Genomic DNA, 26,142 nt, shown 5'->3' with positions numbered 1-26,142 from the left:
TCCTACGAAACAACGTGGCGTTAGATTTCCAAAACTACTTGGTCAAGACTGCGCTTCCTACAAATCCAAGTTGACTTCCCCCGAATATATTCAAAACCAACATAAGGAAGAGAGTAAAATTAGCCTCCTCAACCAAGGAAAAGGACAGAGTGACGGGGCAGCGAAAACTAACACCAGGACTACTGGAAACTCTACTCCGCCTGGCAGAGCGCGCTCAGCATGGTACGTTCATAATGTGTTTGACACTTCATAAGTGTGAGAGTTAATGTATAAAACCTAACAGCTATTGTGCATGTAGCTTCAAGTTCCTCGTACTTTTCCTCACAACGGAAACACATAACACTGTTGGATTTGTGTGATTTCCCATGACAAATAGGCTCCTTGTCAGTGACTTAAGAGGTCATGAACAGGGTTTTAGGCTGTGGTTTGCCTCACTTGGGATAATCTCTATTATAATAATAATCTCGTTATTCTATACATTTATAAGAATGTCAGCCCATGCCGGAATCCCATACGAAAATGTATTTTACATATACTTTGTATGTTTAAAGATATGTTTCAAAACCTTCAAAATCTTGCCTGTGTAATATTCACACCAAATACATTGATAGGAATGTTAGAACAATGAGATGGCAACACGTTACTCTGCGAACCAGTAATCCCTTAAAATAACCTTACATTTTAATTAATTTACATTAATTCACCCCTTAATTCATGCAAAACCCCCTTGAAATTAATTAAGGGAGTTATTAATGGAGGAGAGCCAATCGAAACCTCCTTAAACACCCCCTTAATCTTGACTCTTTACTTTCTAATATAATGTAAAATTAAGGGAGACAGGAACTTTTCCATGAATAACTCATTAATAACCCTGTAAACCATGCATAAAAGGCATGAAAAATCAAGTCAAATCATAAAGCTATGTTATTTTCAGGATAATTAACGTTTATGTAATGGAGAAATTAAGGACATTTCAGGGATAAAATGAAGGGGTTTGGTTTCGTATGACAGGTTGAAGTAACAAAAATCAAATGATAAAAATGATGAAAATGCTTGTGAATTGAAAACAAGAGTGATGAAAATGCATGTGAATTTAAAAACTGAGTGATACATTTTTAAGTGATTTGATTAAAATGGTGGTGATTTGATAAAATCAGAACCATTTTCATCATTTATCACCACTTTCTATCATTCAGCATTGCCATTTATCATTTAAGGCGAGCCTCAGAAGGGTGGAAGTAACAAAAATTAACTGATAAATTTAGAGGTGATAAAAATGAATGTGAATTGAAAAATACTGTGATGAAATTGCATGTGAACTCAAAAAGACAGTGATAAATTGTCAAGTGACTTGATAAATTCAGAGGAGACTGGATTAAATAGCTCAGTGATTTATCATTTACCTGAGTAATTTTTGTTACTTCTGCCCCAAGTAAGTAATTTAGTTACTTCCGCCCTCACACCTAAACGTCAATCAGAAACCACGCCCACTGAAGCTCAGCGATTCTCTCGACTGTCGAGCGTTCCTGTCTTCGACAACAATGGCTGATAGCGCTCGGGAACAGCAAAATATCCTGGACACCGCTATGGAGAAGGCGAAAATGTGCGAGCGTGTAGCAACTGCTTTCGTTTGGAGGATTTTGAAGACGCGGCACAGGAGAAAGAATATTCCCCAAGCTCCGAGACGGAGGACAGTTGCTGTCCGTATTCCCCGGACCTGCCGGGGGGAGAAGCAGGCAGAAGATGCGCCTTAAACGCCCAGGTGTTGAGGTACAATATAATCTGAGTAAATTTACGACATTAGAACTTAATTTCTTTTTATTTTGCCATCTGGCTAAATAAAAGGGTGCAATTTTTGAAGTGACCTTGGATTGCTTGTATGCATGGAAGCTAGCTAACGTTAGCTAGCCAATTTACGAACTAGCTAATGTGTTTATTAGCTCTGTAACGTTGGGCCTAAAGCTACTTGAGTAAAGCCATGATGATTGGAGATGTTTGTTGTAAACACTTCAGTAGGTTTACATCCATTGCTTTGAGGTTGAACTTTTGATTCAAACTAGTGTGGCCATTTGTAACTACAGTATATTGTTTTTGTGACCACAGGCACAGCATCAACAAAGCAGATCCTCTGTTGTAATTGTTGATGTTGCCCCAATCTCTACTATTCTACTTATCTTATCTCTATCATTGTGATTAGCTTTGAACTGCTGGAAAATAGGTGCTTGCTTGATAGAAAAATCATCCTTCTGTCCTCTACATAGTTCAAATACACACAAATTGCACCTAGTGCATTATAAATGTCATTCAATTCTAGTGTATTATGGTGTTGGTAAGCCTTTGACAATTTCAGGTTGTTCTGATTTCTACCCTCAACCCCAAAAGATGCCACTGCGTCAGCACCAACACCATCAGAGAGGGAGACAGTAAGCAGACGGCTTCATCAAGTTCACCTGTGGCACCTTCCATGTCAAAAGTGTGCAAACAATTCAAGCTTTTTGCATTTCTGCTTTATGTTACCGTTATTCTTGTACATGTCTGAGTATAAATACTTAGAAGTTATTATATTGTTCTAACACAGTGACAGAACCAGGACCTTCAACAGTGTCTAAAAATGTTTTAGGTGAGAGCTTCGCTATCAGCCCTACGACCCCTTAGATGAAAGCGACCATCCAGACGACACATGTACATCAAGTACTGAGTGGAGTGCAGAGTCTGATTCGGATCCCCTCACCACACAGTCCTGGAAGAAGCTAAAAGCAGCAGTCTGCAAATTTGACTATACCTGTAAAAAGGTAATAGAGAAGGAACCAAAACACCATGCCTGCCACCCAACATTGCACGCCATCAAGCAACACAAGACTATGTTCAAGACATGAAAATGACACCAGTGCATGTACAAATTACACCACCCTCCCCTTGTTTACTTGTCACATCAAAATACAGTCTACCTCAAATTTTCCTTTGAATTGTCTTATAACAGACATAAATCTGATATAATTTCATTAGTTTAGCACCAATTGATGTGATTATGACCACAGGTCATAATCACATCAATTGGTGCTAAACTAATAAATGGAAAGGTGTTGATTTATAATCTGTCTCCCTGGTGTTTGTCCTGCTGTTCAGATCTGCCACAGTACTATAATTTGAGACTTGTCCATTGTAAAGATTTTAGAAAAGTGTGTTAATTTTAACTGGATGTGAACTGTAACCCATTGAACAGTACAGGTTATAGATTGTATACAACTAGATAAATAATACAAAGCACTGAACTGAAGGAAAATTGATGTAATGCTTTATTTTTCTTCACTCACTGAAACTGGCTGGCAGGTTATTCTTATAGCATCACAGTTACTGATAGATTACACAGCAGCTAGCCTGTGGACAGTCAGTCTGCACTCTGCATCCATCTGTATAGATTATGGTATTCCACATTGAAAATGGTCTCCAGTGAAACTGTAAGCAACTGTCAGTTGGTGAAGTTCCACCTCCACATAGCCATGATACTGTCCATCAGGAGAAGGGAATCCTTCACTAAGGCAGGAAGTACCAGGTTAGTTCCTCGCTCCAGTCTCACTGTGGCGGACCATCCCAGGAAGAGTCTGCCTATAGCAATAGGTAAAACAGGAACAAATTAGGTGAACATGTAATTTCATTTGTACTCCACACACTGTACATTTTCATGTCTCAGACCCAGACTGGCAAATGTGTACTAAATTAAATAGTTGAATGCACAAATTTAAGGCCAGCTCTTACTCATTGATGCAGCTTTCTAGAAGCAGGAAATGAAGTGATCAGGATGCTGGACAGCAGAATGTTGCTGTACTGTATGGGCAGTGAATCAAATCGGCTAGCTTTGATGACCCAGAAAGTATGCCAAACGTTATATGATGCACGCTAGCTGCATCTCGCAGTCAAAGACGCTCTCTGGAGACCGACCGACCTGAATGTGCCTTGTGATGCCTTGGCTGCGCCTTGGGGAAAAATAATAACTGCCTAACATCCCAGACCAGCCAGCCAATTCATTCTGTCCATGAAATACTGAACTCTGTGCTGATATCTAACGTTAGGTGGTGATGGTGATTTTTACAGCTGGCAGAGAGCAGCTACACAGTTTAGCCAAATCGTTAGCAATACAGTTAGTAACGATTTTAGATAGACAAACACTGTCTAACCATGGTGGCCGTTTCACACACGAACTATGCTTAACAAGATGTAAGTTAACATTGGCGAAAAACAACAAAATGCTTTCGCGTTTTGTATCATAGTGTGAAAAGTTATTTGTACTTACTCGGTGGTCATTGTTCCATCTCCTAGCACAGCTTTGGGGATCCAGAAAAATGTCTCCAAAAGAGTTTGTATGGGGTTCAAAACTTTGTGATAAGAGACACTTGTCCTTTTCTTCACCTGCCATTGAAGACAGCAGAAACGGCATGGGTCCATTCATTACAGAAGATTCAATTCTGTAGACAGTTCGACAGTCGATAGAATCGCTGAGCTTCAGTGGGCGTGGTTTCTGATTGACGTTTAGGTGTGAGGGCGGAAGTAACAATAATTACTTACTTGGGGCAGAAGTAACAGAAATTACTCGCGGTAAACGATAAATGGGCGGAAGTGACAAAAATTACTCAGGTAAATGATAAATCACTGAGCTATTTAATCCAGTCTCCTCTGAATTTATCAAGTCACTTGACAATTTATCACTGTCTTTTTGAGTTCACATGCAATTTCATCACAGTATTTTTCAATTCACATTCATTTTTATCACCTCTAAATTTATCAGTTAATTTTTGTTACTTCCACCCTTCTGAGGCTCGCCTTAAATGATAAATGGCAATGCTGAATGATAGAAAGTGGTGATAAATGATGAAAATGGCTCTGTTTTTATCAAATCACCACCATTTTAATCAAATCATTTGCCAGTTTATCACTCAGTTTTTCAATTCACATGCATTTTCATCAGATCACTTAACAATTTATCACTCAGTTTTTCAATTCATATGCATTTTCATCACTCTTGTTTCCAATTCACAAGCATTTTCATCACATCAATTTTTATCATTTGATTTTTGTTACTTCGACCCCTCATAGTTTTGTAGCGTTATTTCTATTGGATGCTTAACGATTGGGGATGCACATTTTCAAAAAAATCTTGATCGATTTGCATTCAAGTTAACGATCAAATATCAATGAAGCAGAATGGAGGCTATAATCATACAGCACAAAATAAGAATATTATTATGTAGGCTGAGGCTACATTATTAGACTATGTAGGTGATGGAGTTATGGCTCATAAAATCCTGCCACATTCTCATCTCCCGTTTCCAAATTCCAAAGGAAATTAAAAAGGATTGTTGAACAAATCAGCTGGGGTTAACTGTTTTGGACCCGTTGCCCTAAACATTTTTATTCATAAAGATCAGCATGTCCAAATGCTCCAGTCCAGTGGATTTGTATCAAGTGGTGGAGGGATTTCTTGAAAGTAGCTCTCCACTTCGGTTTCACGGTCATTTGCGCAGCTGGACTAACCAGCTGGGATGGCGCAATTCAAAAAGTCATTAAGGTTAATCGACGTGATACATAACAAGCAATAAATCGATCATCGATCATCAATATTTCACACTGATGACAGCCTTGCCCCCCAGATCAGAGCAGAGACTGAAAAAGACGCATACCAGAGACTGTTATATCAGACAACGGCCCTCAGTACAAGTGTAAAGGGTTCGAGACCTTTGCCAACACATGGGAGTTTACCCATACAGCCACATGTCCACACTACCCCCAAAGCAATGGCCTCGTCGAGAAACCCGTGCAGATTGCAAAATCGCTTATGGAAAAGGCCAAAGCAGGTCAGAGAGATCCCTATCTGAGTCTCCTTGAGTACCGCAACACGCCAGTTGACAGCTTCAGATCACCAGATCAGCTGCTTATGAGCCGTCGCTTACGCTCAATCCTGCCTAACACCCACCAACAGCTTCAGCCCAAGGTTGTCAGCCACAGAGATGTTCACGCCAAGAGAGTCCAACGACAGCAGCGTCAGAAAAGATACTACAACAGGTCAGCTAAGCCAATGTCACCGCTGCATGAAGGACAAAGCATCAGACTCCAGGAGCATGGCTACTGGAAGCCAGCAGCTGTCATCCAGCCAGCTGGCACTGACAGATCATACTACGTACGTACACCCGAAGGACGAGAATACAGACGAAACAGACGCCACCTCCTGGACACTAAAGAAACACACAAACACTGATGAGAACTCCGATCACAGCAGACAGCGTACACCACACAGCACCGCACCACACACCCCACAGACAAGGGAGGTAGCCCCTCACACTTCTTACAAGACGAGGTATGGACGGGACGTCAAGCCCAGAACTGTTATGGACTTACAGTATAAGAGCATGTAAATGGTGTAGGTGGATCGCTGCCCTTACGGAAAAAAATAAAGGCTGTGTATTGTTGTTTGAGTTATATAGATAAGTATACACTTGCAAAAAAACTTGAAATGGCTATGTTGAAGTATTGCACTACTAGAGTTTGTTAGCTATATATGACAACAGTGCATATTAGTTCTGGTTATCAACACTACACTGATAATATACATGGAGTGTATTCAAAAGCATCTATTTCTCAATTTTTCTTTAAAAGAAAGGGGATGTAATATTCACATCGACAATGAGATGGTAACACATTATTTTTATTAGATGCTTAACAATGCTTAATTTTGATTAATATTTCACACTGACAGTATAGCCCTGGGTGTATGCAGTTCACCTTCCTGTAACAGTCAACAGTCAACAATGTTTTAGAGCATGCCATCATCCTGCAATTAATCTATATACATGGTGTACAAAACAAGACAGCCTGTACATGACATTCATTCAAAATATATCTTGAGTGGCCAAAATATGGATAACCACACAGATATAGCCTACGTTGTGAATGAAGAAAATTAATTTCCATTGCCCAAAGTATATTTTGAATGATTTTCACTTACATGTAGCCTACAAATCCATTTTTACAGGCTATATGTTGGAACATATCTCTAAGCATATTCTAAAGTATATGTGAAATGTATTTTTCCACTATGGGATGATGCCATAGATAATACATCCATTGCAATGGGGAAAAAAACAAACCAGTGAGTGCATTCATGGCTGAGCGCTAGGCTACATGAGTTATGCAATACTGTGGCAAAAAGGTGTGTGTGTGTGTGTGTGTGTGTGTGTGTGTGTGTTTTCACACATACACAAGACACTGACATGTGTCCACCCCCTTTTTCAGTGGCTCTGGGTCTCTAAGTACATTTCCCATTCATTCTCTCTTTAAACACACCTGGTACGCCCACTTGGTTAGAAACATGCTCATCGGAGAGAGATTTTCTACTGAGGTCCCTGTGTAACTTAAGACGTGTTTATTAATTTGAGGAATTCTGATTCTCTAAGAATCAATGTTTCCTCCATTTTCTTTCCCTTCCTGGCCGGCTACTACTCTTGTTGTTTCTCTAGGACGTGAGGGTTTAATCCCAACGCACAGCATGAAAGTTCAACTAGGTTTATTTTTGGGGGCAGGGGCACCAAGGTGGATGCAGCGCCTTTTGGAAATGATGGATTTTAGAGTGCAGGGTGGAGTTATTGTGTCCTATGTGAAAATAGCTTCTGATGCCAAAACCATGGTGGAGCAACGCCAATGACCGATAAAGCTTGCTAGTCAACAAACATTACTTTACTCTGGTCTGGCAACCAACCATGAGCAACTTTGGAGGGGGTAATGTTTCTTTGTTCAGCGATGTCTCCGATTTGTGGGAACTGGCTAAAGCTTGTGGGTAGTGTCGTATTTCACAAGGTACTTGTGATACATTTCTTAACAGTGAAGTTGAAATCAGATTGATGGCAGACTGATGGCTTCTACAGGAACATATACAGTTGTTTCATAACCACTGAACACAGTGGTTAGCACTGTCGCCTCACAGCAAGAAGGACCAGGGTTCAGGGCTCCTTTGTGTGAGTTTGCATGTTTTCCCCATGTTACGTTGGTTTCCTCCCACAGTTGCCCATAGGGGTGAATGTGAGTGTCTGTCTGTGATAGACTGGTGACCTGTCGATGGTGTTTCCCTGCCTTCTGCTCAGTGTGTGCTGGGATAGGCTCCAAAACAGGATTAAGCAGCTAGAAAAAATGTATAAATGAATGAACTTGGAAGGATGTCTGCTATCTTGGACATTTCAGTGGTGGCTGATTTGATTTCTACCTGATTCCCATTCTACAGCCTTTAGGAACAGCTGTGCTGCTAGGGTTTGTTTGATAGTAGAATTTCTTTGTAGATTTCTGGTATGTCCTTTGTTTTTAAAATGATAATCCACCAGGTTCTTTTTTTTATATTTTGGCAACATCTTTGGTGATAAGCGGTTAAGGCTCTGGGTTTTTTGCACTGCTCTTCCATCACTGGACAGACAGACCCAGACAAACAAGCATGGGCTGTTCCTCTGAGATTAGCCAAGCAGCTACAAATAACAGAACAACAGAACTTAAGCCGGTGCCTAAAAGCGACTACAGAAACGGTAATATACTGTATATCAAACATCTTTTTATAAAACAATGTGATAACTTATACATTATTACTGCATATCTTTTACAGTCGATGGCCACAAGCACTCACCAATAATGATATTCTATCTACAAAAGACAACAACTGCTTACAGTAACTTTAGCACTGGACCTATGTTAGCATGTAGCAATAGCTCTCACAAGCTGCAACTCAATTTAGGCTCTGGCCCGACATAATAATGTTACTTAATGTAGACTGTAGATGTATGTGCAGACTAAACAGTAGCAAAGCTACCAGATAAACAGCCACATCTGCATCTGTGAGTGGTTTTTTTTATCTTGGAAAGGCAGTGTCGACGTTCACTCTACTTTTGGCTCAGAGACAGGTGCTTTTCCTTTTTAGTACGCTTGCCTTCCTCTCAGTGACTGTGGATGAAGTTTGAGTTTCTGTAGGTGGCGCTCTTTTCTTTGCATGTTCACCCATGAAGGCTATCGCTGCTCATGCTAACTATCCAGTTCTTCTTCTGTTTATTCCAAACAACGAGCTGTTGCTGCTTCTGTAAGCGTAAAATGCATCACTTCATGTGCACCAGAGGATTTTTCCTGGAAAACGTTACCTGCTCCTAGATGCTTAAAACAGCAAATGTAAAAGCTTTCATATACTGGGTATAGGTTGAATCACTATTGTGTGATATCAACTGGTGATAGAGCAAAACATTTATTTTTTATATAAAAAATGTCATGGATTATTACTTTAACTCATCAAATATTCATTTTTTACCCTCACATTTACCTGTTCAAAAGGCACTTTTCCCTAATGTTTTTAGTATTTATTTTACAGCTATTTATTTCACTCCATATTTAAAACAATGATTCCACTATTTTGATACGATTTTTGTAATGTATCTAAATACAGCTTTTTCCTTTCAACATGACACATTTTACACTTTTACTTTGAAGGCAAATTTGCTTAACGTCTGGGTTTATTCTGTCTGTCTCTGGCAGCTTGACTCGGCTCTAAGCATTGATAAGATCTCTCTTCAGCACAGTTCCCCCCACACCCTCCACCCCCACCCCTCTGCCTTTCTGTCTTCCGCTTATCTTGAGATGCCTGCCAGATAAACTGAGACACACACACACACATGTAAGACACTCATACTAAGTATTTTACATAGGCTGTATGTGCGAGTGTTTCATATGCGAGCAGCAAAGTTTGAATTGTGTCCTAAGCTGTGGCTTCTCATGCCGCTTCGGTCCCCAATAAAAGCCGGGTAAAAAATGTGGCAGAATTACCAGAAAGGAGTCTAAATTCATACAATATTCATAGCCTAAGATATCAACTAACATATCATAAAATATATTACCAAAAACAGTTGTTGCATGTACTGGAACGCACTGACTTGTTGCCATGGATACAGGTACTGGCACAAAAGCCTTAAAATTCATCAGGCAAACAACTCTACTGCTTGGATCACTATACAGCATTGCTCCTGTTTGTTAGTCAATATATAACAGAGGCTTTTTTTTATTCACTTTCGAGGCTTTGGCAGTTATTGTTACATTCCGTTTTGATGCGTTGATGCTTCGTTTGCAAGACTGATGGCCAGGATGTTCAGTAGTAGTAACACAGTTCTTTACAGAATAGCAGTAAATTCTATCACTTTTAGGCAAACTGGGTATTGTGGACCTGCCAAAATAAATAATTTCCTGTCTCTAATAAAGGTGTTGGTGCTCACTTTTGCAGTGGGAAATAAGGGTCCTGGCCATTCTTCTAAGTTTTATGGTAACATGGCAGGGCAAGTCCTGCCTTTCCTGCATACAGTGTAGACTTGTTTTATGATAATCATTAAATGAGACTCACAAAACACAGTGCTTTAGTAATGCTCAGCTCTACAGGAAATGTGATCCAATCTGAGCATCTCTGCACAAAACAGCTTTTAGAAATGCCAGTTGATTTCTAAAACCATCATTTCTGATTTCTAAAAATATTGTTTACAAAATTAGAAGAGATGTTTTTAGAAATTAGGTGGGAAAGTTGGGCTTTTGCTGTGTGTTTTTGTGTATTTACTGCCCATTGCTTAGTGAACTGTGGTTGCCTGTTTTCCTACTATACCCAGACATAGGCCACTGGCCAATAGTCAAAAACCACATAGGGCAGTAACCACTCTGGAGGGGGTTTGAGTTTGGGGGAAGAAGGTGATTTAGGGTTTAGCTAAATATAGAAGAGAGGGTGAGAGAAAAATGGTTCAGTAGAAATCTTTCAAAGAGGCAGATTGCAACTTTGAGGCCCAACACCAAACAGTCAGCATGCTGTATTTATTGCTGCTTCTTTTGAACGTGTGAAAAGCTGAGAGCAAATTACAGTCAAAGAGACAGTGAAAATAGGAACCACTCCACTCTAAACAAACTAACTGTGTCTTTGAAATATCGTCATGTGGTTGAAAACACGTGAACACAACGATGGAAGGATGGAGTTGGTTCATGCACCAAATGATCTTCACTGAACAACCTGCAGGGATTCCTGACTGAGGCTTGTTGTGTTATCATGAGACAGTCTGAGTGGCCAGTAGCTGGTTAGGACAGAATTTACGATTCCTCTGAAATATCTAAAATCCTAACTGCGAGTAAGAGTTGAATACTATCTGCATTTACGAACAGTCCTTACATAAAGGCAAAAATCTTAAAATTTTGCGATTAGGATGAGTCCTGGTTCTCTGGGTTCTAGCTTTGGGATAGCTGTGATTGAATTGTACAACATCATAGGAATAACAGGAATTCTGTTTGAAGGTTGTTATTTTTTCTTTTCAAGATAGAGAGAGATGCCGCTAATATCGCTCAGAGATCTGGTAGGCAGAGTTCATCACATCACAATCAAGTAACATGAATTTGAAAATTGACGTAGAAGCTAAAGGTAACCTTGGCTGGAGTGACGCTAAATGATGAAGGATCTCTTGGAATCATGACTAGACAAAATGATGCTCATCTGAACATTTTTACTCAAAACGCAAAATTGCATAATTAAAAAATTGTTGAAGTAAATATGATAATCCTAGTTTGAGGAATTATTGTCTGTGTCAAAGATGGAGATAAAACAACAGAATAGAAGCCATTTGAAGGGTTCAGCTCCAAAGTCATATAGTTTATTGTAATAATATATTTGGGGGGAAAAGACATTACCAGAAGTTCATTCAATACCTCTAAAATTCAATACCTCTAAAATATCTTTCTGAAAAAGTTTTATAATTTTGTCAACAAAGTACTGAGGTTACCCGCTATCCTTTAAAAGCTACCATACTTTATTTATTTGTTTATTTTTGGGAATTGTGCATAATAACATATTTAAAACTTGAACCAATGATGCATGGCTCTGCTGGCTTTAAAGTGCACATTAGGAGGAACAGATATTGTGTATGTAACCAGAATTCAGATATTATGTAATGCAAACTATTTTGGATGTCCCAACCTTAATGAAGCTGCCGTCTCATTTGCTGTTGTTGACAGACTGTGGAGCTCTGCTAAACGTTGACTTGAGAAATACATCCTACAGCCTAACTCCTGCCTTGTTACCAACATATCTGCTATACAGTCTAACCTCAGCACCTCCCACAGTGTGGACCAATGTAATCCTTACATCCCCCAGTGGAGTCTCCCACCCACTCCCACACACCCACACACACACACACACACACACACACACACACACGTCAATGGAGACTGTCATAGAGAAACCCCTTTAGCCCAAGGTCTGCCAGGGGGCTGTGTTCCCTCTTCCCCTCCTGTCTGTGTGCACATGTTTATTTTGTCACTCTCTCACACTCCTTTTTGTGTGTGTGCGTTTGTGTGTGCGGTGTGTGTGTGTGTGTGCGTGTGTGTGTGTGTGAGACAAATCACCTGCTCTATCTGGCCACGTCTCTCACACAGCCATGTACTTTTCCGTAGTCACAGGGTGCTCGTACTTTTCCACTCTCCCAGCAGATACCAGCAGTGGCACATACAATTTATACTGTGAGGTCATGCACCAAGCCATTTTGGCTCGTGTTCAGCCATTTTGGATTTATGACGTGAGTCAGATGGTGAGACTGTGTAGTTCAAGGTGTGAATGTGGAGACTTATGAGGATTAGATCACCTTTTTATCTGCTTCATTTGTCACATAACAGACCACAGCAAGCAATATACAGGTGAATATACTGAAATATGCACTCTTTGATATGGCAAGTTAATGACAATACTTCTTCCCAAAGAATATGACATCATGTAGTTAAACGTAACAGTGAACAATTGTCTAAAATTTTCCCTTTATGTTATTTGTCTAAAAAGTTAGGGAGAAGATCCCATAGTCTCACTTCTTCCCACATATCCCATGTATTTATTTATGAAAAGGGAGTGCCATATGAGTTACATGTTTTCACATGGGGGTGGGGTGGAGGGTGGGGTTAACATCCATGTGACACTGTAACAACAAAACATAAGATCTGCCCCCCTCTCGCTCCCTCCTCCAGGCTTTCAAAGTGGTCTTCGTCAAGCCTACTGAAGAAGATAGCACATCCTCTCACTGTTTTCCAGACACCCTGCGACTTGCATATTATCATAGACTGGTCCCTGACAAATGATCAGTTGAACTCAGTGGGTATCTATTGGAATGTGAAACGGACATATTGTTGCCAGGATTTAAGGCAGTCCGAGACCGACTAGATGTATTCATGTGATAAAGTATTTAGGTAAAATTCTGGCTGGCCTGAAACTGGCTTCTTACCTCTTACACATTGTTTTTGATTGCAGGTGTTTGGACTTTTGCTGCAGGCAAGCTCATTACCAATGAATAAATGGGATTCAGCTACTGCTTTTTTCTTTTATGTAGTACTTAAAGCACTAAACATGAAAAAATTGCTTAGTGCTAGACTAGTTACAGGCTTGAAAGGGACAATAACCCTAGCAATACAATGAACATGTATACAGTTCTTGAGAACCTTGTTACTATGGAGGCATAATCTGTAAGCAGCCAAAATAATCCACCAGGGAGAAAAGTCTTTAAATAATGTATTATTTATTTTCCATTTACAAAAAGGCAGTAAAAACAAGTGAAATGTAGCGTAGAGTTAGTTATGATTACTGTCAGTAGAGCTGTATCTCGCTGTGAAGGAAACCCAGAGAACAAACTGAAACAAACAAGTGTGAATGGAAAATGGAAATGCCTTCTGCGCATTCCAGTCATAGCAGTGACTTTCGTGTTGCACAGAGGGGTCAAAAGTAAAAGAGGACCAACAAGAAGTGGTCCGAAAGCCGGTGATACCTCCATCTAGAGGCTTGACTCCGCGTCACGCCTAATAAACATGTGTTATGCTCGCTGATGAATGCCCACAGTAGTCCTGACATTCAGATAACACTCTACGTAAATCTTCTCCGACCCACCAGACGGAGAAGCCTCCGCTGCCCGGCGACGAGGAGAGAAGCTGGCTGGGCGAGGGCCAATCCGAGTCCCAGCTCGCGGCGGCGCTCAGCCCGGATGGAGTTGAGACGGACGAGGCGGACCGGCCGGCGTGGGACTCTAAGCTCCAGTACGTGTTGGCGCAGGTGGGGTTCAGCGTGGGCTTGGGCAACGTGTGGAGGTTCCCATACCTCTGCCACCAGAACGGAGGAGGTGAGTGTCTTTCCAAAGAGACAATCTTCAATTTTAACACGTGGACATAAGACAACACATAAGAAAAACTGTTCAAAAGAAAATACAATAAAACAGAACAAAACTATAAAGATATCAGATTTAAAATCATGAAGGATGTACAAAGTGAGTACTTGGGCCCGTGTGTGTGTGCGTGTTTGTTTTCAGGTGATATTACGTCATTGATATATTTCTTTTTTATTAAATCTGTCTCCCATCCTCAATCCCTCCCCACAGGAGCCTTCATGGTGCTCTATGTTGTTCTTCTGCTGGTGGTGGGGGTTCCTCTCTTTTTTATGGAGCTGGCAGCCGGCCAGTGCATTCGACAAGGCAGCATCGGCGTGTGGAAGCACATCTCCCCCAAGCTGGCAGGCATCGGCTACTCCAGCTGCATGGTGAGGATTCCGTGTATTTTTATTTGGGTTTTTTTTTAAACTTGTTCCAGTATCTCATTAAGAAGCCATGGTGCTTACTTCCTCTTTTATCACCCTCCAGTAAACAGGATTTTCTTTTTTATTATAAGCCATACTCATACCTGTCAACATTGGGCTTTGAAAATAAGGGAGATTTTCCGGGACCCCCACCCGACCATTATTTTTACATTATGAAAGGGATTTCCTCTCTCGGTTCCAGAGATCTACCAACTAGCATGCTGGTTGACATCTGTTTTTCCCACCGTGACCAATACTAAACTCCACCCTAAACCTTGCAAAACGCATGGTTGTTTCCCAACATACTTCTGGTCAGGAATGGATAAATAGTCTCCCAAGTGTCTAAATATCTATATAGATATTCAGCTTTTTTTGCTGGCGTCTGATCAGGGACGGACTGGGACAAGAAAATGGCCCCGGACTTTTTGACCCAGACGGCCCACATCCAGCCTGCGAGTATTCCACCATCCCTACCCCACTGACGCATACATGAATACAGCAAGACTTAGTGTCACTACTTATACAGTATATAACACTCACTCACCTCTCTCTCTCTCTCGCTCACTCACCTCTCGCTCACTCACTCACCTCTCTCTCTCTCTCGCTCACTCACCTCTCTCTATCTCTCGCTCACTCACCTCTCTCTCTCGCTCACTCACCTCTCTCTCTCTCTCGCTCTCTCTCTCGCTCACTCACCGCTCTCTCTCTCTCTCGCTCACTCACCGCTCTCTCTCTCACTCTCTCTCTCTCGCTCACTCACCTCTCTCTCTCTCTCTCTCTCTCTCTCTCGCTCACTCACCTCTCTCTCTCTCTCTCTCTCTCTCACTCACTAATCTCTCTCTCTGTATAACTGTAAAAATTAAGGAAAAGAGAAATACAGGAGATTTACGGGGAAAATTACCAAACGGGAGCACGGCGGGAGAGGGGGTGAAAATACAGGAGAAACCCGGGAAAAACGGGAGAGTTGACGGGTCTGGCCATACTGTGTGTGTGTATTCTTGAGAAAGGATGAGGATGACATTCTATACCACTCTGTAATGTGAGAGCGGCTGCCCGCCGTAGCGCTGCCGTGATTTATGTGCTGCACGCTGTTGCGCAACAATTTTCTCCACGGCTCAGAGACAGGGCAAACACAGAGCGGAGCAGAACTTTCTGTACACGTTGCACACACACACACACACACACACAGACATACACAGACATACACACGTACATTTGGATGCCTATAATAATCACCACATTTGACCACATTTGGGTTTTTTTGGGCTGAAAAACCTTACTGTGACTCAATAAAGCATCTAAAGAAGAGAAATAGGAGGCTCTTAAAAATCACTGATGATAGTTTTAGGCCCAATCAGAAGAGTCAACAATTCCATTCCCTTTATAGCTTATGTGGTACAAATGCACAGCATCACATTATAGCTAAATTTCAGTTTGACGTTAAAATGAACGAAGCTGATTTGAAGTCACTGAGTGTTGCTGGTCTCCACTTGTTGATCAGATTTTTGACCTTGGCAGAAAGAAAGTTTCACAGGATGCATACAAGTCAGCAGCACACATGCTACACTTCAAGGACCTGCTATACAAACACCGATAGTATGGTACTAAGTAAATGTTTTGTTAACTCTTTCTTCTCTTCTAGGTCTGTTTTTATGTGGCTCTCTACTACAATGTTATCATTGCATGGAGCCTGTTCTACATGGGGAACTCCTTTCAGTACCCTCTGCCCTGGGAGCAGTGTCCAGTCGATGTAACCACCAATGACACAGGTACTCACAGTGTGCGTGTGTGTGTGTGTGTGTGTGTGTGTGACCATATGTGCACATTTTGATAGTCTAAAAGCAAAGTCGATGCTGGTTCTGCCCCATCTGCCTCTCAGGCGCTGTCCCTTCCTCTAATCAATGAATTACCACCAGATATGTAGGAGGGCATTGAGGGTGGTGGCTGGCAAAGCACACAGTCCATCTCAAACTGTAAGGATGCTTCTCTGAGCTCACTTTCTTGAGAAGTTCATTCTCTCCGAGCCAACTTGGGTAGGTCGTTCTCCACAAGGACACAAGTAGCGACATGGTGTTCTTGGTTTTGAGAAATACCCAGACTCACCAGGGAAAGAGACTCCCTACATCCATTTCTTATGCTGTGAAGACACTAGAGGACTTTTAAAATCCTAACAGATCGGGAACAACAACAACAACAACGACTGCTTACTAGCTACTAGGCTACATTTTTCTAGGCTACATTTTGGTTGCTAGCTATAGCTTAAAATGTGAACCTGTATCCCCCTGGATTCTTGAGATCCATTTGTTTGTAATAGAGTTACAGTGGAATCTGTGAAATGATAAACGTTCGTCCGATTCCCGACGCTTGTAATATTTTCATCTCAGTACACACCAGTAAGACATAGCTAGGCTGTACTTGCTCTTCCGGGTAGTTTCCCACCTCGAGTGTGATGTTCAAGAGTGAAGTTAAAAATGGCCACTGTGGACATAATGTCTATTAAAGTGTTTTCTCTTCCCATCCAACAGTGAAAGAATGCGCAAATAGCTCTCCAACGTCGTATTTCTGGTTCCGGAAGGCGCTTGACATCACAAATTCCATCGATGAGTCCGGGGAGTTTAACCCAATCATGACAGGCTGCTTATTGGCTGCGTGGGCAATTGTCTCCTTGGCGATGATCAAGGGCATCAAGTCGTCTGCAAAGGTAAATTAACCTCTCTCCTCTTTTCACCACAGGAATCCTACAAATGAACAAGTAATACTTAACACACATACACACTCTCGTATGCACTTAACATAATAATATGGTCAGATGCAAAAAAAATGTCCCTCATTTCTTTTTCTGAACTGTAGGTGATGTACTTTTCCTCAGTCTTTCCCTATGTGGTGCTCTTTATTTTCCTCATCAGAGGGTTGATGTTGGACGGCGCAATAGAAGGAATCACCTACATGTTTTATCCTAAAGTAAGCACTTTTTTCATCATGTACTTGATCAGATTTATGTTGCACTCTTGATGAAATTGCACTTTTACTTGCACTGAAAACCACTTAATTCACCAAGGGTTAAATCTATAGCTGCATAGCACTACCAGCTCAAATTTAAGTTTTTACATATGTCTTTTTATTTATATCTAATCATAGGAGAAGTAAATGGAATCTATTTAGAGAGTATGAAAAAGTTCAGGGGCAAATTTCCCAAGACAACGGCATCAACTATAACCTATAAAATAATTTCGACTCACTGTGGCTGTTTATTTGTTTGTGTTTTTCAGTTGGAACTTTGGGGTGAGGTGCAGGTGTGGCGGCAGGCTGCTACACAAGTGTTTTTCGCCCTCGGTCTGGGCTACGGCTCTGTCATCGCCTATTCCTCCTACAATCCAATCCACAACAACTGTCACAGGGATGCGCTGATGGTCTCCGGCATCAACTTCATGACATCTGTGCTGGCATCGCTCGTCGTGTTCGTTGTGCTGGGATTCCGCGCCAAGAACATCGCTCTAAACTGCGTGGCTGAGTACGGATATGTGTGTGTGTGTGTGTGTGTGCATGTATATTAACTTCAGGTGTCCATTGCTGGCCACATTTTTTCTAGTGCTGGTAAGATTTCAGCCTTCCTGTCGACTGTCAACTATCTAAAACATCAACAGTAAACATCAGGTTTTGGTCTCAGTTCCTCAGAATCAAACGGCAAGGGCTTCTTTCCAGACTCACTATATTGCATGGATGTTCAGCAATCATACAGGGAGAAACGCATCATAGAAGAGGATAAGATACTAATTTCTCCACCAACAGTAGCCTCAATAGACCAGAATCCAATGCAGCCACAAGAGATGTTATGTTTCGAGTAAGGGGAGAGACTCACTGTTTTTCAACTCGAAAAATGTACTAAGCTATCACTGTCGCTATTGCTCTCTCCACCTACACGTACTGAATGAAACAAGTTCAGGCTGTGCTCTGGGCATTGTTGAAAGGCATTCTGGGAATTGTAGGAAATCACTAGCTCAAGCAGAAGTAGACGAGGGTCGAGGGAAAGTGGGTACACCAAAACAGTAAATAACAACACTTACATCACAAAAAACCTTTAAGTCAGCTGTGTGCAGTTACATATCTCATTTACCTACAAACAATAAAATAATGAGTAACATAATTGTCTGCATTAATTCCTGACATTTGAAATGATTGCCATGCTTGCCATTCATAATTAACCACAATATTGGAGTGAGAGCCAGCTCTCGGCAGATGTGACCTTTTTGATGATCTGTTTTCCTATTTTGACCCCGCCCAGAAATCTTGGTCTTCTAAGCAACATGGCTTCCCATGGATCTAACCAGCACTGGTGGCCTTGGTTCAACATGACGGACCCCAGCTCGGTGCCCTTAGCTGAATACAGAGAGTGGTACAGTCACTACGGCTCCCTGGTGGGTCCAAACATCACTGACTGCGATCTGGAGGAGGAGATGAATAAGGTAAGCTTGAGAGTGACGCTGTAAATAGATCTACACCGTGTGCCTGCTGTATCACATGCTCAACGTTTCATGTCTAATTCTTTCAAGTCAGATACACTAATGCCATTTGTGACAGCAATAAGACAGTATGTCAACCTACTGAGCAAATAATGATATTGCATTGAAACAGCATGTCAACTTAACTGAGCAAATAATGAAATTGTGTTTTTTCAGGCATTGTACTGTATGCTCTTTGTTTAATGTACCTCTTTGTCTTGTCCAGCCCTAGTTTTCTAGGGAGCCGCCTTTCTAGGCCGAGGGCATCACAAGGCAAATTCAAGTCAGTCAGTCAGTCAGTCAGTCAGGTAACGCTAGTGAGATGATGCGCTTCGTCAGATGGCCTCTAGAGGGCATCTTTGACTGACACAAAATCAAAAGTTGGTCAGTGTATAGAAATCGATCTAAATCAATCTCTAATGTGCCTGATGTGCGCATCACGTCATGTCTGTCATGTGGAGATGTACAGATAGCAGACCAGCAGCATTGAACTCAATCCACAGAGTCTCCAGGTGTGAAAACCAAAGTGAAACTTAACATTCCACAGTTAGTAACGGGGATTTGCAGACAGTAACTCGTCTTCGCTGCCCTACAAACTTTAGTGGTAGGTGACGTCATCTTGTGGTATTTAGGCAACGTTAGTGGAATTAGGTCATTTAACCGTGTCGCAGTGCTTCAGTGTATAGAATTGAACACACGCCGTGGGTCTGTACAGGATCTGTGCTTGTTTGTCCCTGGACTTGTGCTGGTTATGAGTTTGCTTCATCTAATCTACTGTTTGTTTGTTAAACCATATTGTTTTGGGAATGTTTATTCTTTGACAGCAGATTGTGCATGGAGCTACCAAACATTTGCTTGTTAGCGATCTACATTTCTTTCAGTTGACATTCATGTAGCTGTTGCTCAGGCATGATCCTCATGTCTTTCACATACTGTGTAGCTCAGTTTCAAACATGCTCTGCACTCCCTCTTCCACCTCTTTTTCTCCCTCTCTGTGCGTGCAGGGCGTTGAGGGGACAGGCCTGGCATTCATAGCATTCACTGAGGCGATGGCCCTCTTCCCAGCCAGCCCCTTCTGGTCCACACTCTTTTTCCTAATGCTGCTCAATCTGGGCCTCAGTACCATGTTTGGGACCATGCAGGGAATCCTCACACCTCTCATGGACAATTTTAGCCTGTTGGGCCGCCACCGGACCCTGCTCACTGGTAACACACACAAGTCGACACATGTTCACATCACCACTGAGGCATGTAGAAATTTTGTTTGATACTGCTTTGCTGAGGCAGTTTGTCCGTGTTTGACCTACTGTATGTTAAGTGGTGATTGTCAGACTTCTTGAAGCTGAAATATACTGCTAATGCCAATTAACATTATGACTTGCTTGTGTAGCTGGGTTGTATTTGTGATTCAGTTACTTCAAAGTCACAACTATTTCATGTTGTGTTTCCGTTATTTTGTCCTTATCTTGTAGCTCTGATAGAGTAAATTTGATTAGATAAGCATCATAACAGACTGTAGCTGCCTAATGCCTTTGACTTTGTTCAGCTACCTGCTCAATTTACCTACACTGAATACCTTGTTATTTGTGTTTCAGTGTCCAGCTGTGCTTTGGGGTTCATAATCGGACTGTTGTTCACCCAGCGCTCGGGCAACTATTTTGTGACCATGTTTGACGACTACTCAGCAACCCTACCATTAATCATTGTGGTAGTCTTCGAAACACTGAGTGTGGCGTGGGTTTATGGAGCAGATCGGTAAGAAACCAATAGTTCTGACATTTTTTCATTTCGTTATCTCTGTATTACTCTACCCTGTTTCAAAAAGTCATTATGTAATACTGTAGTACTATTACTAGTTTCATTGTTTTACTTGGATTCTTATAAAAGATGCATCTCATACAAACATTTTCCATCACCGCAGCTTCCTGGATGACATTGAAATTATGCTGAAATGGCGCCCTCCAGTGGTGTACAAGTATCTGTGGAAGTATGTTTGCTTGCTGGCGATGGTCGGTCTCCTGGCTGCCAGTCTGCTGCGCATGGTGTTCAAGAGGCCCACATACACCGCCTGGGATCAAAGCACAGTAAGATACTGCAGCGCTGCTGTCATCTTAGACTGCACAATTTCAGAGAAAACAAATTTATCTCAAAGTAGGCTGCTTTAGCTTACAAACTACATTTGCACATTGGGACACAATGTGAATAAGTAGATAATATGAATAGGTAGTAATACACTCGCACATTCGCTTCAACGTGAATCTGTCAATGAAGATGCTGTATCTTTATCTTTTTATTTATCCGGTCTATTTTCAATGTGTTTGCTGTTGTGATCATTTTGCTCTAATTATTTGTTCTGATTACCCTCAGTGTTTACTATTTGTCATGTTCCTATTATATCCTATTCTTTGCTGCTATAATGACCAAGTTCCCAACAAGAATCATTAAAGTTTCATCCAATCTAAAAATCTAAACTAGTCTTAACTGTACATCTTTTTTGTGGACACTAACAAAATATTTACTATTTAAGTAATTTGCACTTTTATTATGCTCAGTTCCAATATGATATATGAGATGAGATTCACATCAAGAATTGACATGTTTATTTGTTTTTGTTGTTGTTGTTGTAATGGTTTATGACAGTCCAGCCAGTATTTGTGAGCATGAATAAAAACAGTGAGCAGTGTGCAGCCTGGAGCTGCTCCACTGAGTTGGAGACTGACTGTGTGGACTCATACAGTGTTTGCCTGAATGTGAGAGAGCTTCATATGACAGCAGTGCTTAACCAGAAAATTTACTCTTAAGAAAATCAATATGGTGCTGTCATAGTTAACTTTTCCATCTTTTCCAACCCACTCTGCTCTCATTTCTTGCTAGAGGAGACAGTTAATTTTTATTATTTACATTTCAAACATGAAAGTAAGTGGTATTGTCCTTAAAACCGAGTGAAAAGCTGAGAAAACCAAACCATTACTCCTCACTGCCTCCCACTCCTCAAGCTCTCCTCTGTGCCTGTCCATGCTTCCCTCTGACACGGTCTCTCTCCTCCTCTCTTTAGGGATCTGAGATGACTCTACAGTATCCCAGCTGGGCCCTGGCTATGATTGGCCTGCTCATCCTCCTCGCCTGCTTGCCCGTGCCGATCGGCTACATCCATTCCATGCTGCAGAACCGCGGGCGTCCCAGCGCCGGCCCCGAGGAGGGAGGCGGCCAGGAGATGCACCGCGAGATGTACAGCAAGTGCGACTCGTCCGAGCAGCTGGACTCCGGCTCCCGGCGCGCCCCCTCCGAGGAAGACGACACCCGTCCCAGGACTAGCTTCCTGCCGCTGGGCACCGACCACTACAGGCTCCTCCCCCAGCAGGAGGACCTGGAGGACGAGGAGGAGGAAGATACAGGGGTGTGAGCGGCATGGGAGCGGGGAGGTAGTTGTTCGTGAAAGGAGGAAATAGTTATTTAAATGTTGAGCCTCAGAGTGTTAGAGAGACACGGGGAAAAGAGATTGCAAGGTGAAGGAAGAACGGCTATAAGCAGAATTATTCTTTATCTGAGAAAGCCTGTTTAGGTAGCAAATCTCTATATTGTTGATATAGCTGGACAAGCCAAAGTAATCTTAATTATTTATATTATTTAAGAAACATTATGGATACCCAATGTGCTAATGTTCACATAACAAGCAAAACAAATGCCTTGTTCTACAGTTATGGAACGTTTAGCTCAGTTATGGAATATAGTTATGGAAAGTATCGCTCAGGTGCCTCATAGAAAACGGCACTAATTCCATGCTTGTATCAAGGGTTTATACAGATACCTCTGAAATTACTGACAACTGTCAAGTGTGCAGCTTAGTTTCATTTCAAATATGACTTCAATCTATTAAAAGGGCATCTAGCAAGCTCTTTAAACTCCTTCTTTCTAGCTCTTTAAACTCCTTCTTGTAGGCTACACATTAGTTCATTTGTTTTCTTGTTGAGACTAGTAGCAGTTCTGGCACCCATGGCTATTAGAAATATATATTTTTCCAAGAAACTGTGATAAAAACTTTGATTACACTAAAAAGGAAATGGCTGCTAGATTCGAATGTATGGAAGGTTTCAGGATAGGAAATGAACAGCGGCCACCAGCCAGATGCTGGTCAGTCTTGGCTGTGACAAGGAGGTTTGTTTACTGTACCAGCCTCTTGACAGGGAGCCACATATCATTTGGAGGTCACACTCCAGTTGGCTGGTAAAATGGTGAAAGTGGCTGGTGAATTTTGGGATGTACCAGCCACTGTGGCCTTTGGATAAATGCCCAGTGTCAGAAGGTTCAGTCAGCTGGCTAGAAACTCTTGAAATAATAAGTGGGAGCAGGAGAAGTGGGAACAAGTTACCGACCGCAAAGTCTTTGTCAGTAACTTGGTTATAATACTTTCAGTTGTTACATATAAAAAGTTGCCAGTGAACACTGCAAAGATATAAACATGGTGCGTCTGTCAAGTAAATGTTGACCTGTATGTTTCAGTCCTGTTGTGGACTGAAGACACATTTCCTGATCTTTGGTTCTTTTTCATTCACCAGAATCCAGTTTGTTCAAGGGAATGAAGGAGTATTTATGTGCCAATAAGATTTCATTTACAGTTTGGTTTTTTTAATTGCTGACTGAGTTCATACAGTGTATTAACTCCAACAAACAGCATACAGCAGCACTTTCTGGGTGACAGAAGTATCATCTGGGCTCGTCACAAAAGTGATAATTGCCTGATGATGGCGGTCATTTTAGATTTTGATCCAAATACCTTTGAGCCCAAAGACGAGGACTTGTCACATGTTTGTCAACAGCTACGTACAATAATACACCCACCTGCACCTCTTGATTCTAATACATTATTGATGATAAATGTAAATAAAGTTTAACATTAATCTAGGTAGCCTAAAACCTCTTTGAAGAGAAAAAATATAATGAGATTAATAAAATAATAATTCCATAATTTCTCAACTGCTGATAATCACAGTAATATGGCTGAAATCATTTTGATGCTCTTGATTAAAATAAAATAACAAAGAACCCTGGATATTTTGTAAAAACCCAGCAGTTTCAAACAAAATTTTAATACTATTTAGAAATGTTCTCACTTTGTCCCATTCTACAATATGATTATGATGATCAAGGGCTGCTGTATCTAGTCAGTATCTGTCTTTGAAAATAACTCATTTGTTGATTTGATTAATTTGTAAATAGCGATGTAAACTGATCTGCTGTGGCACAGAAGCTGTTGCCTAAAAATAAATTACAGTTGAGGAAATTATTGACATAATCCTCTAAATCAGGGCAGCTTATCTGTATCCCCCTTTGCAAACTTGCTGGTGTCAAAAAACTATTAGTGTAGGCCTAAGTTATAATGTATGATGGATAATTACTGACAACAATATGCTTTTTTTGCTGTATTTTAAGCTGTAGATCAAGGATGTATTTGCATGAAAACCATTCTGATTTGTGTTAGCACAACTGTGATTCTCCTGTATACTTGTGTGTCTTGTGTATTTGTACCGTGTGTGTGTGTGTGTGTGTGTGTGTGTGTGTGTGTGCTTGAAGATGTTTCTGTCCTGTCTGCTTGGAGGAGAGCTGCTGATATGACAGTAAGACCTTTAGCGTGTGTTATATTTGTATATGTTTTTACCTCATAAGACCACAGCAATGTTTTTACATTTGTCCACAAGTGTTTAGTTTAACTGCATTTCATCTGGAGACATGTTTGAGCCCACTGCAAAAAATGAATTCCCAGGCAGCGAGGGAATTGCATGGGACACGGGCTGAAATAAACCTCTAGATGGCAGCACCCGCTGACTGACTCTGTGCATTTCTTGGTGGAGTGGAATTTCACACAGGCTCACCCCATAAACTATGACAGCATACTAGGGCCATAGGTGATTTGTTTTCTGCAGCAGGGGAGAGGGGGGTAATATTCCAGAAAAAAAAACTCAGAATTTCTGAGATTTAAGTCAGAAATTTAAGAGAGAAAAAAAATGAAATTTGAGAGGGAAAAAAAATTTGAGATTAAAGTCAGAAATTTGTGAGAAAAAAACTCAGAAAAAAAACTCAACTAAAGTCAAAGTTCAGGTTTTTGACTGACATTCCTAGAGAACTCAGTAAACAAAGTGTTGTTCAAGTGAATATATAATAATATTTGGGGTAGCAGTAGTAGCAGCTGTAGTTATCTCTTATTTATTCAACAGAAATGATGTAAGATCAAGTTAAAAATCACAAGTTTTATCTTTCAATTGCTATAAATTACATAAAATTCTACTAAAATACTGAATGTTCAGAGGGCTCCTGGATTGAGGATGAATTTTGTTAAAAACTTTACCAATCGGTTTTGTTCTGCCTGTGACAGTGGACCTATTTCTATATGGATCTGTATGAAGTGGTCGACTTTAAAGGGAAGCTCCGGGGTTTTTAGAAGCCTCGGGACAATAAAGTTCCCTCACAGGAAATTGAAAAGAGATTTCAATGCTGATGCGAGTAATTGGGATGTGATATTGTTACTCTTAAAATCAAATAGCCTAAACATGCTCTTAGAGATGCTCACACCTCCTCTTTATAGGTTTTAGTTTAGTGTTTAAGAATGGTGTTATCCTCAGAAAAGTTTTTATTCTGTCTTTCTTACTAATTGGACAATTTTAAGTCCCTTCAATACATAGGCTACTGTATCAATTGGATTTTAGGGTGTTGGCTGAACTTTGAGTCCAGTTCCTGAGGTTTCTAAGAAAAATGTCATGTCCAATTTTTAATTTGCCTTTCACAATAAATTGAGGACAGGAGGATCATGGTATATTTATTCCCTCCACGCTGTGCATTGGCATTCATTGGTCCATTCTGCACCCTAAACTATAATGGAAATAGAAATGAAATAAAAACTAAATCTTTAATGGATCTGAAAAATATATGACAAAAAAATAACAAAATAAATGTGAGAATAGGCTTATACATTATAATGACGCCTATACATACGTAGGCCTACATGCATTATGTATT

At 41.0% G+C, this 26,142-nt stretch overlaps 1 protein-coding gene across 1 annotated transcript; it reads left to right on the top strand.

Moving 5' to 3' along the window:
• On the top strand, positions 1-23,000 carry slc6a16a (solute carrier family 6 member 16a). Its single transcript, XM_071911893.2, has 12 exons — positions 1-222; positions 13,958-14,183; positions 14,439-14,596; positions 16,275-16,401; positions 17,158-17,333; positions 17,483-17,593; positions 17,902-18,143; positions 18,915-19,095; positions 20,136-20,337; positions 20,727-20,886; positions 21,053-21,215; positions 22,187-23,000. The coding sequence occupies exons 1-12, from the start codon at positions 220-222 to the stop codon at positions 22,532-22,534; spliced, it is 2,097 nt and encodes a 698-aa protein (XP_071767994.1). The 5' UTR covers positions 1-219; the 3' UTR covers positions 22,535-23,000.
• Positions 23,001-26,142: the final 3,142 nt, after the last annotated feature.

The sequence above is a fragment of the Centroberyx gerrardi genome, chromosome 7, assembly GCF_048128805.1.
Source record: "Centroberyx gerrardi isolate f3 chromosome 7, fCenGer3.hap1.cur.20231027, whole genome shotgun sequence".
Taxonomy (NCBI): Eukaryota; Metazoa; Chordata; class Actinopteri; order Beryciformes; family Berycidae; genus Centroberyx; species Centroberyx gerrardi.
The sequence above is the reverse complement of the archived record's forward strand: the minus strand, read 5'-3'. Positions and strand labels throughout refer to the sequence as shown.

What these genes read in the sequence shown, in the direction of transcription:
- slc6a16a (XM_071911893.2), top strand. An exon ending in CTGCCACCAGAACGGAGGAG is followed by an intron (nt 14,184 to 14,438) that starts GTGAGTGTCTTT and finishes CCCTCCCCACAG; the next exon opens with GAGCCTTCATGGTGCTCTAT. An exon ending in TGGAGGAGGAGATGAATAAG is followed by an intron (nt 19,096 to 20,135) that starts GTAAGCTTGAGA and finishes CTGTGCGTGCAG; the next exon opens with GGCGTTGAGGGGACAGGCCT.